The following is a 16,636-nucleotide window of genomic DNA, read 5'->3' as shown; positions in this document are numbered from 1 at the left end:
TCACTTTTCACTGTCCACACATTATCCCTCTGAAAAATCCCCTAGCTTTCCTGGCTTTTCAGGCTGCAGAAACTGTTTGGATTAATTTTGCCAGATATGAGAGTTTTTGTTGGCATCAAGAGTGGAGACTAGATTCTACAGTACCAGGTCTTGGTTAATCTGCAGTCTGTGTTTATTTATCCATCTAGTGGCTTCAAGAAGTTTAGAGAAAGATATTCAGTTCCTTCTTTTACACAGATCTAGCCCTTATGATGCATTTAATTGTCCTCAGTGACAAACCCAACATCTGGGGTGTGTGTATATATAATTGGCAAATATATTTTGATTACTAATGTATGATTTCTGTAATCAAGGGAATGGACAAACTGTATTTAAGTAACAAAAAGCTGTAATTTGAGATGCATACTTTACTGACCAGCACTTCAAATTTGCCCCCAAAATGTTTTAATATGAGCAAATTGAACACATTTGGCAAATTGTTAATGCAAAGGCTATTCAGTGCAGCCAAACTTCTCAGATACAATCTCCACTGCCCACAACCTTTCTATTTTTAATCATGAAACCTTCAGTACAACTGTTTTGCTCCTTTAAATCCCTGAAGGCAGACAGATGTAACAAGCAGAAATCCATGTCCTATTTCCGTACTAAATCTGAGTTTGTTGAAATACTGTATTTAAAACAACACATTGCCATTACTGTTCATGTCCAACAATATCCACATGAAAGACAGCTTTGATGACCATGAGAAAGCTCCACATCTAGTACAAAAGCTCTATTTCTGCTGGTTGCCGCTTTCCACAAGCTTCAACAGCAAGCCTGAAGAGTTTTGGGCCACCATCTGACAAGCATCACCAAAAGATAACACTGAGCCTGATCTGTGACTCTCAGGCTGCCAGTCCCTAGCTTCCAACTCCAATGAGGCTAATAGAAGAAGAAAAAAAAAAAAAAAAAGAAAGTAAGTAGGCTGTATTTTGAAAAGTCATTTTCAATCTGTCTGAAGTGCTGGCGATCTCTCTGTGTTTATTTATTAAGGTTTTCATTCAGTGGGGCACTTACCAAAAATAACCCCACATTCATCCAAGTTTACTCCTTTCCAGACTTCATTTGAATTTAAGCACAGTGAACACTTAAGCGTCTCATTATTGAGTTCTCTCCTCACACACACTATGCTCAGGACTCCGTGTATTTCAAACCACTATAGGTTACACAAATATATATCCGCATCTCAGGAGTGGGCAACTTCCATCCTTCTCTGTTTTCAAATCAAGGACAGAACTCCTGTCATATTTCCAAGTTAACTGGTGAAGTAACTGACTGCAACACTCAGCTATCCATTTCCACTCCATGGGGTGCTTGCTAAAGAAGAAAAAAGGACTCCTAAGCATGCTGGCATTTAATTTGTCAACGCTGCAAACCCATCAGCTATTATCAGCTAGTTTACAACTTGCAAAATAATAAGCAACACTGAATGCTGACAGTCACTACCAAGTGTTCCTTTAGTGCACAAACTAGCATGGGTACGTATGAAAGACATGATTGAAGAAAATGTTGGCCATACAAGCGCAAGTCTCTTCTGCAGAGGCCCAAGTCCTCTCCAGCACAGAAGAAAAGCTGTTGACTTCGTGAAGTAATAAGGGATCAGAAAGAATAATTTTAGCTTTACAGATCAGCTCTACTCAAGCTCTGACTCAACAGCTAGGTTTATAAACTTTCACCTTGGATGAACCACCATTACCATGATCGCTGGCATTGTTCTGTTTGTTAAACATGGGCTACTTTTCTGGAATCAAAGCATAACACCATTGCTGTTCCTATGTGATAGAACAAGCGAAGACCAAAGTAGACAGCGGTAACTTTAAGTCCCTATAAAACTTGCCACGTAATTATACTTTGCTACAAGTCCTGGGGTCTTTCCCTTGGAAAGGAATCAGTGTTTCTCCCAACCCACAATTTACATGTCAAATCAACAGTAACTTGAGGTACACACCTAAAATGAAAGGAAAATGGAAGATCTGCTCTGTAACACAAATCATAATTTCTAACACACTGCTATGAAGCACCAGTTGCGTCTGCCAACACAAAAACAGCATTAATTTCACATTTATTTGGAAAAAATAAAAACTGAGTAGACAGGCAATGCAGTGATTTAGTAAACTGCACTGGATGCTGGATTTTCTTGCACACCAGTTGCTCACACTTCACCACTCTGATCTACTGTATTCATCCAGAGATTTATTTCTTTTTTAACACTAGCCAAATCAGGCAGACACTCTGAAAGCATCTTCTAGGGAGTATTAAGGATTCAAGGATTTGGAGCCTCTCTTAAAAGAGTTCAATAAGCCAAAAATCTTTGAGTCCACATAGTCTGTCAGCACAAAGGAGGTCACCTCCACAAAACACACGTGGAACAAAGATACCATTCTCATGAGTCCCCAGAGCACAGCGAGAACCAGAGATATCTTTGAGCAACTGCATTAGACAGAAGTGACCATCTAGAGAATTTACAGTGTCTTCAGCTGTAAGTTCCAACCAGCACATACTAAAGACATCCTCAATACCACCTTTAACAATTAAACTTTTGCAAGTAGTGTCTGGACATTATACCACAATTACTCCTGCAAATCAAAAATAGTTCTTTGTCATAGACACCAAAGCTTCACCATTCTTGTGCGGTGAGATTTGGTTTCCAGGTCCTAGTTGCCTTGGACAGTGTAGAGGAAGAGATGTAAGCCGGATCAGGGTCATAACTGAGAACAGGGTGGGTCAGCACTTTCTACACCCCATACAGCCTCCAGTGAAAGTTTTTAAGCGAAATTTTATAGGCAGTTGATTTTCCCATGCCTCTACTTAGCCAAGTTCTCTCACCAAAAAAAAAAAAAAAAAAAATCTGAAAGAATTTAGGAACATCTTTGGAAATTGGTAAGTTTTCAAAACATTGATCACCCCTTCCTACCAGCCACTGAACTCCCCCCTACCCCCCAGCTGAAAAGTTTATCAGAGCTCTCTGGCTCTTCTGACTCCTTAATAGAAAAAATTACAGATTGTCCTACCTCTCCTACAGCAGAGGCTCTCAGCAGAAGTAAGATGATTTAATAAGGAGATTCTTCCCAGAAACAAGTTATCCCTTTTTTGGCCAGTATAAAAAAATAATAAAAAAACCAAGTGCCAGATTCACATGTACAATTTCTCATGGAATAGAGTAACAAAGTTAAAAAGAAGAGTCTGCAGTAACCAGTTTTGATGGGGGAAGACCCATGTCCCGTGAGATAAGGGAAGCCCTTCCCTTCAGTTCTGAAGATTTGCTTGAGAAAAATCTTGAGATCTTGCATAGAAAAGCAAGCTCCATGGTTAAACAAGCCAAAGGCACCAAAATGACTTCTCTCAGATGGGGAACAACTGTACCCTGCTAAACCATTCCAATCAGTAAACCACTACATGTGAAACTAGAGAAATCTGTCACTTTAAGGAAAGTGAGAGTTTTTTTTAATAAATGTGGGGTTTTTTTCCTGTTAACACCAAACATCCAGCTTAGTGAAACTATCCATACTTTCTAAAAAAGAAAAGACATTTTAACTTTCAGTAAATGAAAAATAATTTGCCTGTGTATATTGTCACTGACTACAAGTGGTGTATCTGTAGTACAGCCATGACATTCTTCAGTTATATTCTCCTAATCCAACAAGAAATTCACTAGCCAGGAAAACTTAGTCCAATAGTTAAAATCAGCATAAGACCATGACAGTCTGTTGCTGTTACACCCTCATGCTACTTGTGGATGCATGTAAGAAAGAACAGACCCAATTTTAGAGTAAAAGCCTGCTTCATTTGTGCCAGCTCCTTCCTTCCTTGGCAATTTCCTTTATTTTCAGGAGCTCAGTTGGCTTCACGTGACAACCGGGTTTCATTTTACTGCACATAGTACTAGGACATTCTGTAATTTTCTCCTATTTTGATAACAAAAGTTATCTTTAGCAGATCAGATCTGTAAGTGGTCTGTACACAAGTGGATATAAGATAATTAAACAGAATTTCCCAAGATGTTATTTTACTGTTAAACTAAAAATGACCACTCAAATATTAAAAAAAAAAAACAACAAACAAAAAGCTAAAGCAGCTATTCTTCACAACTAAAGCTCTTGCAACGTGACAGATTTAAAAATAGGGTTAACATTATATAACTCAAGATATCCATTTCCTGCACTGAAACCCACACTTTTTTTTTTTCCTGATGGAAATAAAATCTTACTAGACAAAGCAAACGATTCATAAAACCTTTAAGAAAGGTTTACTCATAGACAAGAAAAGCTGAGTGCGTGCATTTTGAGTTTTCTTCTTCATAAATACTGAGTGAAGCCAGTTATTGGCTTAATCTGTGTTACAAACTTTGAGACTCCCTTCTTTGAGAAGAGAGCTTCGAGAGACTTGGAACTAGTACAGTTTAGACATTTCACCCTGTAGCATTAACAAGAATTCCGAATCTAAAAAGAGCAGCTTCCTGAAAACTGTTTGCAGTATATACTCTCTCCCCTCAGGTCTGCAAATCTCCTGCATTATTTTCCCCATGCAGTGTTGACTCAAGATGATAAACTGAAACTTTGTGGTGGAATAAAAGGGCAGGAACATCTAAATCCAACATCTCTTGCCCTGATCACCAGAACAATTTTGAAAACAAAAACTAACATTACAGGGGATACATAAAGACACATGAGAATTTGGCAAGAGGGCACAGAATAGACCAGTCAGTAGGCATGGTGGGGGAGGAACCATTTCTGTCACGCCTTTCCTGTCTGCAGACGCTAATCATTTTCTGAAACCCCACTTAACTCCTAATAGAGGAGGATTGCGATGTGCCCCTTCAAATTTCACTCATCATAGCAACATTGTATATCGTGCACTTTTTTTGGGGGCAAAGACGTGTTTCTCATTTTATTTCCACTCAAAGCTGTTGAATTTACGCTCAAATTTCTAACACTAGGATCAGCAGAATTTATGTTAATAATCCATAATCAGCTTACTTCTGAAGACTTCTGTCATGGTTTCAGCTGGGATGGAGTTAACTTTCTTGCTAGCAGCTGCTATAGTGCTATGTTTTGGATTTGTGATGAGAGCACTGATGTTTTTGTTGTTGCTATGAAGTCAAGGCCTTTTCTGCTCCTCATACTGCCCTGCCAGCAAGTAGGCTGGCAGTGCACAAAAAGTTAGGCGGAGACACAGCTGGGACAGCTGACCCAAACTCCCAAAAGGATGCTCCATACCATGTGATGGCATGCTCAGCATAGAAAGCTGAGTGAAGAAGAAGGAAGGGGGTACGTTCAGAGTGATGGCATTTGTTCTCCCAAGTAACTGTTATGTGTGATGGAGCCCTGCAGATGGCTGAACACCTGCCAGCTGATGGAGAGCAGTGAATGAATTCCTTGTTTTGCTTTGCTTCTGTGCATGGCTTTTACTCTACCTATTAAACTATCTTTAGCTCAACCCATGAAGGTTTTTTCTCACTTTTACTCTTCCAATTCTCTTCCCCATCCCAACTGGGGAGAGTGAGCAAGTGGCTGCACAGGCTGGTTAAACCATGACAAGGTTACATCTTAATTTTTGTAGTGTATGACTATTACATCTGTAATAGGATCAAGCAAACAATACTCTTTCCTCCCATCCAGGCAACTATCCATTTTCATTTTAGCACCAAGAGGATTCCAGGAGGAGCGGACAGTAGAAAATAATTTATTTTAATTTTTTCCCCACAAACTGTTACAGCTCTGTTATTTGTTTGTTTTTTTTTTTTTTTGTTTATTTGTTTGGGGTTGTTTTTTTGGTTTTGTTTTTGGTTGGGGGGGGGGAATGTTAGGTGGTTTTCTTTGAGGTTGCATAGAAAAATGTAGCCATTGAGGTAATAGGAGCATAGCTGCTATCAGGTAATGCAAATATAAATGCAGATTGCAGGGTGCCTAAAGAATTTGGAAGAGAATGTTACACATGGTATAAGATTTTTTTCAGAAAATATAAGCTAAATTTTTAAAAAATATTCTCTCTATTTTTGAAGATAGCTTTAGTCATCTCAAACAGCAAAGAGATGAAAATAGAAATAATTTCTATTTTCTTAAAAGTGGAAACAAAATCAGAAGAGGCCTATTCTACCTACAACAGGCCACTTCCATAAAGTAAGCATACTTAATACAGTCTGGATTTGGAGTAGAACCTCTTGCACAGGAACTCGTATAGGTAGACAGCAGCTCTACCACCTGCACCATCTCCGCTCAAACCATGCTTCCCTAGTTGTCAGCCTGGAAAAAGAGAGCGCAGCTAAGCAGATGCTCTGGTCTCTCTTTCACCTACTGCAAAGTTCCAAATGGTCCGAGTGGGAGCCCGTGGACCAGATCCAGCTTGCAAGATGATTTCACCTGCTCGCTGCTTTTTCTGCTGTGGCTTCCATCTACAGCAGATATGGAAAGGAAGGAGAAAGGACAAGCTAGCAACTGCTATGTAACCAGAAAGAAGTCGTTGTCACTTCATGAATCAAGAAGCTGACAAACATTTCCCCGAACTGGCCTTCAATCCACAGCAACAAAACCCTGAGCTCTCCTATCGAGGATGTAGACTTGTATATCCACTGTTAGCACACCACTGAAACAAGAATGGGAAGAGAGACATGTGGAATTAATGTCCTGAACAGGAAGAGCGAAAAGATGACAATTACCTGGACAAGCAAAATAACAAGATAAACAAATCTCATAACTGAGGAATTTCCTGCCTGCGTCCTTGTTCCCAAAGGAACCCAAGGTGGAACCACAGGATGGAAGAGTGAAAAACCCTGCAAGCTCTGATCCTCTGGCCACTCGAGACAGATTACATTCTATATCATTGTGGTTTCTTTGGTTTGGTTTGTTTATTGTTAAAGCTATTTATTCTCTTATACACTTGTTTTAGAGTATCTTTGCTGTAAAATGTATTTTTGATCGAGGTCATCAAATGAAGCCAGAAGGTGCAGATTCAAGTCACGTTTAAGCTACAGAACTCCTAACCCTGGGATGTTATTGCAGCAGCCAAAAGTTTTTATTGTTTCAGAAAACTACTGGGCAAACTCATGAAAAGACAAACCCACTGACGGTAACAAACAGCCCCTGAGCAGTAAACTGCTGAAAGCTGGAAGTGCATCTGGGCAAAATGCCGCTATATGCTTGTCCTGTTCTTATTACCTTCACACATACTTGCTTCTGGCCACTAACAAGTATTTTGGAGGGGTTACAGCTGTGGCCTGACCTAGTACAGTTGTGTCTATGTTTTTAAAGTAACAAGAAATAAAGTTTGACTGCACAAGCAAAACACTTTTAAGTGTAGAGATCGTCAGTAATTAGGACTTTCAAATATGCTCCCTCTGTCAGCATTTTGAAATAGCCAGGAACATTTTTAGAGAAAAATAAGGTATGGCTATTTAACCAAAGTGAACATTTACTTTTTAAGTAGTTGATTGATTGGTTACTGTACATAGAATCAGCTGTAAAAAAAAAAGTAAGAATGAATGACATTGTTAAAAATACAATAGATACCTACAGCTGCACCATTTGTAACTGTAGTCTCCATACCTTGAGGCATACCTTCACATATATCATTTAAGTTAAAGCAACTTTCTTTAATTCAGTACAGGAAGTGACCATTTTTGCATTGTGATTAGCTAGAGAAATAGCGAATTGTGAACATCAGGCTTCCACTGCTCAGGCTCCGGCTGTTTTCTTTCAGCAGTTAGATATCATTTTACTGTATTTAATTTAGTCACAGAGATTTAAATTTCAGATTAACAAATACACCCCACCTTTGCCTAACTATCACTGTCTTGCACTACTCAGCACTATTGCTCATCCACGCCTTTCCTACAGTTTTTTGGATAATTTTACGCTTGTTAATCCGGAGAGGACAAAAAAAAAAATAATAATGAGAGCTACAGCATTTTTGCAGACTATCTGGAGAGGCACAAAGCAATGGAATTATTACAAGCTAAAACAGAAGTATGTCAACTTACGCATCTGTAAGGCACTGTGTAAAGCATTATTAGAAGTGCAAAAACCATATCTATTTGTACACAGGAGTTCAAGATGGAGAGCCTTCACCACAGATTTTAAAAATGAACTGAGTTCTTTCTTGCCTTGTTTGCTTGTTTACAGATAAGTTACATTCTTTAAGTTTTTGGAATTTGCATCTCCAAAATATTTATCCATGTGTCCTGGTTTCAGCTGAGGCAGAATTAGCTTTCTTTCCAGTAGCTGCTGTGTTTTGGATTTAGTATGAGAATAATGCTGATAGCAACAACTAAAACAATATGGGTTAAGTAATGCTTACATTAGTCAAGGACTTTTTCATGTTCCCATAGAAGCTGAGAGAGAACATAGACAAGGCAGGCTGGCCAGAGGAATATTCCATACCATAGATGTCATCCTCAGTATCTAAATGGGGGTTGGCCAGCAGGCTGGAATTCACAATAGTTGTTTAGGATGAGCTGGGCAACCAATCATCAGGTGGCGAGAGCGACTTGTGTTGTATCACTTTATTTTTTTACAATCTTTTACCATTATTATCACTATTATTATTATTTTCCTCTTGTGTTACTGTTCTATTAAGTTGTCTTTATCTCAATCTGTGAGCTGTTTTTTTTCCTTCCCCGCTCCCTTTTCTCCCTCTACTCCCTACTCTACTGGGAGTGGGGAGGGTAGTCAGTGAGTGGCTGCGTCCTCCTAGTTGCTGGCTGGGGTTAAACCACAACACCTTGAAATGCATTCCTACTCTTCTGTAAGTATTCTGTTAATTACAATTAAAAAAAAAAAATTCCTTACGGCGGACAGCACATTTACCTCAGCAGCTTCCTCTTCTTCGCGGACTCGGCAGGGGCTCGGGAGGTCTTGCCCACCTGCTTCCCGGGGGTGCGGAGAAGGGCCTGCGCAGACTTCAGCCACTCACTGGCCGGTCGTGCTGTAACATCCCTTGTGTCCACTCCTGACCTTGACCATAATCTCTTAGCAGATCCTGGAGTAGTGGTTGCCAGGCCTGTCTCTCCTTCTCCCACACTGTCATTATCGGATGAATACTCAGAAATTTCTGTTGAAGTTGTCTAAGCAAATAAAAACATAAAGCTACTTAAACAGAATGCTAATGAGATAGTACAGGTTTATGTAGGCAGTTATTTATGTTCCCTAGTAACCCATAAATTGAATGCAAATTTATTGATTAATATAACCTGGACAACTTCACTGTAAATGCACATTAATCTTTTGTAAGTCAACATGAACTCCTGAATGTAAGGACCCTCTCTTGAGGGACAATTGGGATCAGCAGCATTTATTTTTTCAAACAACTAAATCCAGAGAATTTATCAAAACAATAAGCCAATGCTTATCTCTATCAGGAGAAGTTTCCAGACAAGTGTCAAGATTAAAGCAAGTTTTCAGGAAAGCAGAAAGAGGCTAACGAGTGACAGGGATTGTGGCTGGCAGGAGAGCTGAGAGAAAGGGAGCTTTCCCATTGGGATTCAAGTAAGTAGGAAGGCTGCCTTCCATAGCCTGAATGGAGGGAAGAAACACATGCCTCTATTGAGACCTCATAGCTGGCAAAAAGTACGTCAGCTTTTATTAAAACAAGATTTTGACCACGAAAGCTGGCCTTCACCCATGTCCAGCAGACCTCTAGCTTCCCAGGAAGTTTTCAGAAGTTGAGCATAAGCTATCAGGCTGCATGCAGGTAGCTCCAGGGAGGATTGATCACTGGTCAGCAGCCAGGGCTGTGAGCAAGCAGGGCTGGGGTTCAGACTCATAAAACCCCACTGAAGCTTTTCTCCCAGAAACTCACAGGACACACTCATCCCACCAAATGAGGGATGAGAGGAGAGGATGAGAAGGCCCAAAAACAAGCCTGGAAAGAGATGTGGAAGGCTGAGGAGAGGGCTGGCAGGGAAAATCCACCTGCTTTGGGTCAGCTTGTTTTACTCTCCTCTAGGGCTCCTGCACAAGCAGGGCAAGGCAGCTGGGTTGGAACAGTTATGTATGTTATGTTCTCCTGACCCTGTATTTCTTGAAGTACTGAGCATTAAGCAAAAATACTGTGAAAGTGACATTTTACCTAGTACAGAACAAAATGATCTAAAACTCTGAAATAGGCAGAAGACTAAGAAACATGAGCTGGGCTTAGTCTTCAGGAGCTAGCTGGGAAAAAAAAAAAAAAAAACCTACTGTGAAGGTTCTGGTGGGGTGAGCACAGCAACAGTCCCATCACTGGGACCACCAACACTAGCCCAGCTCAAGGAGGCTTGCACAAAACTGTTGTTCTGTAGAAGCAGCAAGTAATTCAGCCTGACCCTTGAAAGAACCAAAATCCAATGCAAAACATTAGGTTCACATTATCAATGGGGAACCAGAAAACCCCCAAAACTGACTTTGCTCCAGATCATGCTGCCCCGATCGCAGAATAGGTCCTGAAAGAAATTAGCCTGTTCCTCTGGTCTGATGCAGCAAACAGCTCTCCACACAGGTTGTCTGACAACTGGCTCAGATAGACTTTAAAGATAAAAGAGGAAAGGGAGGGAAAACACTGCATTTACTAATGCTTTGTATGTTATTAATTAGTGTAATCATCTGATACCAACGTTTCTCAACTGTGCACAACAATGAGTTCAGCTCTTGCCAGTTCTTTAATACATTCTTCACGTAAATGATGAGACACTGCGTTCATGTTCTGAGAGCTTACCTAAGTATTCTGGAAATTGGAAGGACCCTTTAAAGTTATCCAGAGAAGGAGAATAGCTAAAAGAATGTAATTAATATCAGCCTGTTTTAAACACAACACAGTCAACATTCGTCCCTTGGCAACAATATTTCTCTGAAAACAAACTCCTTCCACATTGGAAAAGAGCCAGAAATAAAAGGTTTCTAGCACTACGAAAGCAGTGACCAAGCACTTCATTCTTAAAACACCATTCCAAGGCACACTTTTGCTTTAGGAATGCTTTAATTTTGCTCAAATTGTTACGATATACACTGCACCTAAATAAAGGATGCAAACTTGAAGTTCTTTGAGCAAGGAGAATGCAAAGGAGGAAAGCCCTTGGGATGTGCTTCAAGTTGAGCACATGCTTTAATCCCACTGACTGTTGTAAGAGTTAAGAAGCTTTCCTAAGTAAAGACTGTCTAATAAATCACTTAATTCTTCTGCTAATATTTATTATTGTATACTTGTTTAGATTTGACTTCCCCAAGGAAACCATACTTTGGGGTTTTTGTTTTGGTTTGTTTGCTTGTTAGAGTTTTAGTTGGTGTTTTTTTTTTTTTAATTGGTCAGTTGGAAATTTTTCTTAAAAGAGGAAGCTATAAAAATGGAGAAGAAAAACAAAGAACAAAAACTCAGCCTTCCAATTCCGTATATTATTTAACTGTAGCCACCATCACAAACACGGTCTGAAGAGAAAAATATTTTAAAAACATACAAACATGATTTTTCAAGTATCCGGTAAACAAGCTGACATGTCTACCAACTTTATGGTAGTGGACTGCTGGCAAAAAAAAAAAAAAAAAAAATTCTCAGGCTCACTTTAAAACAATCATTGATAAATAGTGAAGAAATTATTTACTGATTACAATATATCTTAAACATCACAAAGCTGAATTTTCAAGAGGTTTTTTTTTTTTAATTTAAATACTATCCCCAGTAATACCACTGAGAGGTTCTGAAGGACTTCACTGCTAAGCACAGAGAAGTGTCAAATTAAGAGTAGTTGACTTTTCCACATTGCTTGTTACTCAAAATGTAGTCATTTTCCGTTATGGTGGCTGAAGGTACACTGCTCCCCACCACACACAGGCTCTGTTTCCCCAACTCAATCCCTTCCTTCAACCTGAGCCCAATCTAATCATCCCCATCCTGAGGTTTTCCATGACTGTCTCCCATATATCCCAATCACTCCAAATACTTGGTAGTAGACTGTTCACTAAGATTTACCTATCACTTCCAATGATGGCCTTGCCACAACACTCTCTTTTGTATCATGCTAACCACTCTTCCATGTGCAAGGGATGAATGGAAAAAAATATGCAGGGGCTGACTTCAATCCCTCCCACCAAGACAACAAACATGGCTCATTTTGTTCACTTTTAGAACAAACAGATTTACTCTGAGACTAGTTTAATTTGAAAGGTTCTAAATGCTTTCAGTTTGAGGGTGGTAAGGCACTGGAACAGGTTGCCCAGAGAGGTTGTTGAGGCCCCATCCCTGGAGGTGTTCAAGGCCAGGCTGGACGTGGCCTTGGGCAACTTGGTCTGGTGGGAGGTGTCCCTGACTATGGCAGGGGGGTTGGAACTCTATGATCTTCAAGGTCCTTTCCAACCTAAACCATTCTATGATTCATGGTTCTTTCTTTTAAGGAAAACTGTCTTTAGTATAAATGCACGGAATACTGCCATTTTTTCTGATAATATTTAGCTACAGGAAAACAAAGAAGTCGGTGAGTACTGTAGCTGAGCGTCCAGGACCCTATAATTTTCAAGATAAGCATGTTTAAATCAAAATGCATCAAAAGAGAACTCTCAAGATGAATTAATTTATGATGTATTTTTGACAGCACTCACCGGTACTAGCTAATGTAGATGGTACAAATGTAAAAATAGAAACCAGAATGAGTTAAACAGTTAAGATTGCTGAAGAATGTATGATTACCTGTATCAATTTAAAATCTTAAAAAAAAAAAAATCACCAAAAAACGAACCACAGAAATGGTAAAATCCTGGCCCAAATTGTTCAAAGACAAAACTCTTGACTTCAGTGAAATTAAGATAGCATTCCATATGCACTTAGATTTTGCACGCAGGCAACACAGAAGATACTATGCTGTTACTTCTGTGACCAAGTACTCCCTCCCTCCCCCTCCAGAGATTTGTTTCAGCTATTTGTTGCTTCACCTTGAACACTTTATGAGTCCTTTGGGAGTACCTTTGCAATCTACACAGCATTTGCCTCTAAAGGATCTGAAAAAAAACCAAACCTTTTCACTTCAGTAATGATGGAAGCAAGAAATATCTTTATTTGATCACTTTAATAAGCACTCAATATTTCTTATCAATAAAATAGCAGTAACTTAATATAAGTGTGACATTTCCATTTGAGTTTCCAGCTTCAGCACAGAAAGCAGAACTGTACAAAACTTTCCGTACAAAAAAGCTAACATATCAATCCTATTAAAAAAATACTACATCTGTATTTTTTAAAATACGCACTCTCATACAGTGATTGCTAATTAGAGGAGCAGTTGGGAGAGTTTCTCATCCCCCTTGGCTATCCTCCCAAGATACATCACTCAGTGAAACTTTCCTGTGGAAAAATGTCAGCATATGCACCTATTGGTTAAACACCTTCACTTGTTCAGTCATTCCCCATTCAGAAAATGTTGTAAATCTTTTCCAGTTGATATGAAGATATCTTGCAGGCACGAAGCTCAACAAGAGCTCACAGATATTCTGAACAAGTTCATCAGCTGAAACTAAGATGCTCCAGCATGCTGCAGTGTGTCTGAATGTCCTCTTACAAAAAAATGGTAATCAAATTCTATATAGACACCAAAATAACTTTTTGCAGGTGGCGGTCACTTAGTCTGTCATTTCTTTCCCTAAAAGTAATAAATTTCTTCCCTCCTATTACGTTACTATAGCTTAGCTCAAATGGCAGAAGAACTAACAGGGTTTCTCAGATGGCACCCTTAGGGAATCCGGCTTTCTCAAGGTCACAGAGCCAAGTTATGTCAGAAATGGAAATAGTATTTGAGAGTTTCAGACTTTGATCACTGTACTTACAGAGGAAAATTAATCTTGTGGCATTTCCTTTCCTACTTGTTCTTTCACATATCTTTGCTTCTAACTGGAATTATTTTCTATTATGCCCTGCCTGTTCCCTCATGGACTATCTTTTTCTCTTTCCTGATTCCCTTACTCTTTTCAGAGTTAATTTGTATTTCTCCTAACGGCCCTCTCATAACAGCTCTCAAGACGGGTGGAAGCTGACTGTTATTAACAAACCACACAGTGAACTTAGGCAACTATCCTACCACCTCTGCTTTTATACAGTCTTCCCTTCTGACAAGCAATGCTGCATTTGCACTACTGGTACTCTTTGCTGTCATGCATGCAAAGGGATTCAAACGCGGCAAACTTCTACCCCAGGGGGTTAGTTACAGGTTGCAAGGAGATTTTATACCTTGCGTGGTACTCTCCAAAAAAAAAAAAAAAAAAAAACCCAGAAAAGCCACTGGATTTGCTACAATGAATATTCACAAGCATAAATCAACAATGGAGTATGTCAAAGGCTCAGGCTATGCTAATGAATGCTTGAAGCTAACTCCACCAGAAGCTGGCTTGCAAGATTATAGGGAGTAGGGTAAAGGTAAAAGGAAATAAGTTTCCCCTTAATTAATCAACACAAAATTCAAGCATTGTGCACACAGATAGTACAGAATATTATTCAACTCTATAAAGATAATTAAAGACACAAAGGATTTAAAGCTTGCAGTTCTCTTCAAAGCTTTGCGTTTTCTGAAGCTTTAACTGAAGCACTGAAGTCTATGCCAAATATTTTCCTAGTAGCTTGAGGAAGAATTTGTTTCTTGGTAAACTAGCTATTTTCACTCTAGAGAGATAAAATTCAGATATACCTTCACACAAGAAGCTTAATGTTGAAGTGCAGAGCTAGGTGTGTGCCTCTCTGTGGGTGACACCAAGCTTTCTTCTCACGGAATAACCACAGGAACAACACGCAAAACGTACAAGATTAGGTAGCAGTGCGTGGGCAGAGATAACCGTATGACAGAAAAGAACAACAGTGAAAGACATAAATCACTAATAAGATATTTTTGGACTTGCAAGCCCAAACTGACACAGCAGATTAACTGAAATTTTGTATCTGTAACAACCACCCAGTGTTATTACACAGACAGCATATATTTAAAATGGATCTCAGATAATGCCTAGTTATTTAGCTAAGTACAGCATTCCTCCCCAGCACAGGCACTCAGACCATCTGATCTGTCCTAAGTATTTATCAGTGGGGTTGGTTCAGCACGCTGGGAAATGACATGTCCTGCTCCACACACATTAGCATTTTGTGGCTGCCATTACAGGAAACAGAGCCATACGCTCTTCAAGGGCACAAGAACGACCACCTCGAGCATCTCAGACTCTCCAAGAGCAACTAGCACTGAGCTGACAAAGGGTTTGCTTCATTCTTACTGCTCGGCCACCGCTAAGTTTGAGCAACATCTTCCTTCACACGGAGATGGGAATGAATTTTTGCTATCTCCTAGATGCCACCACCCCTAGGCTGGAATGCAGTAGTTATTAGCACACAAAATCATTTAAGCCAAGTAGCAAAGAAGAATGCTGTATCTACTTGAATATGGAGAAGTGTAGGCAGTAACACTGTAATTATTCAAAGCAGAATTTGGTCACAGGCTGCACCCTCATCTCCTCTTAATGGTGTTGTGAGACCTTTAAACAAGTGGTTAGGACTTCTCTTCTATGACTAATTTAAAAGGATTCATTGCATCCAGCAGCCAAGTGCTTCTTATCATAAAGGAAATTGATTCATGATTATCTCTAGAGGAAGAAGGCCAGCTACTAAACCTGAAGCACCACTGCTTACACTGCTGGGCTTCCCTTTGGAGAGCTCCTGGGGAAGTCTTACCCATGTTTGACTCCATTTATTCTGCAAGCTCTGTCAAAAATTACACTGGCATTAGCTACTGCCTTAAAAGGTTACCCCAAGTATGATTCAATTAAAAGGAAAAATACCAACAGCTGTTATCAAATGAAAAGCAAATGGGACAGTTTCAGAGATGCCTTCGTGGACTGAAGAAGTTGAAAAGGCTTTGACATAACTGCAGGAATTAATGGAACAATACAGCTGCTGTTGAGTCCAACCACCAGCTACCCCCTGATGCTGGGCTTCCTGCAGGATTTCTGAAACCAAGAAAAGGTGTGGGGCACGACACGGACAGGTTAACTCGCTCTTACACTTCAAAGAGTGAGGAAGTTGAAGTACAGTACACAAGACCACAAAATGGTGTTTTATATCACACACGAAATAACAATTAACGAAATAAGTAACTTGTATCATCAGTCATCATCTCCCATATCTTGTGTAGATCATACTGCCTTGAAGTGGAAAATGAGGTGATGATTAGGATTACATGCAGTATGTTTAGTTGTGCATTCTTTTTTGTAAGGGAGAGGTGCATGTTTTTGTTTGGTTTGAGCTCTCTCACATATAATCCTGTATACATACACCATTGGCAGGCAATAGCCTGCACGCAGTACTAATCATTTCAGAAAACAAGAATGGAAAAAATAATAATATTAGAATAAGATTTTGCACACACACACAAAAATATTTTAAAAATAAAAACTTTGGAGCAGAGTGATTTATTCACAACAAAATGGACTTTTTATAGACCTAATGAAAACATGGTATTTTAGTGACTTTTTTTTTTAAAGCCAGGTAAAGAATACACAAGTGGCAAGGATGATGAAATCAAAGCTGTAACTTCTAATCCTGAGCAGAAACCTCAGCTTTTACAAGGCAAACAGGTTTAGCAGGCTATACCTCTGGAGATACATCCACA

The 16,636-nt window shown here is 39.5% G+C and overlaps 1 protein-coding gene across 1 annotated transcript in view; it reads right to left on the bottom strand.

Moving 5' to 3' along the window:
• The window catches only part of SPIDR (scaffold protein involved in DNA repair), a 211,153-nt gene that overhangs the window by 145,335 nt on the left and 49,182 nt on the right, over positions 1-16,636 (bottom strand). Inside the window, exon 6 of the mRNA XM_082479360.1 lies at positions 8,841-9,097. Coding sequence (XP_082335486.1) covers positions 8,841-9,097 — 257 coding nt within the window. The remainder of the gene's footprint in view (positions 1-8,840; positions 9,098-16,636) is intronic.

The sequence above is a fragment of the Vanellus vanellus genome, assembly GCF_965231255.1.
Source record: "Vanellus vanellus genome assembly, chromosome: 2".
In the NCBI taxonomy this organism is placed as follows: Eukaryota; Metazoa; Chordata; class Aves; order Charadriiformes; family Charadriidae; genus Vanellus; species Vanellus vanellus.
Note: the sequence above shows the minus strand (reverse complement) of the source record. Positions and strands in the feature narration are given on the sequence as shown.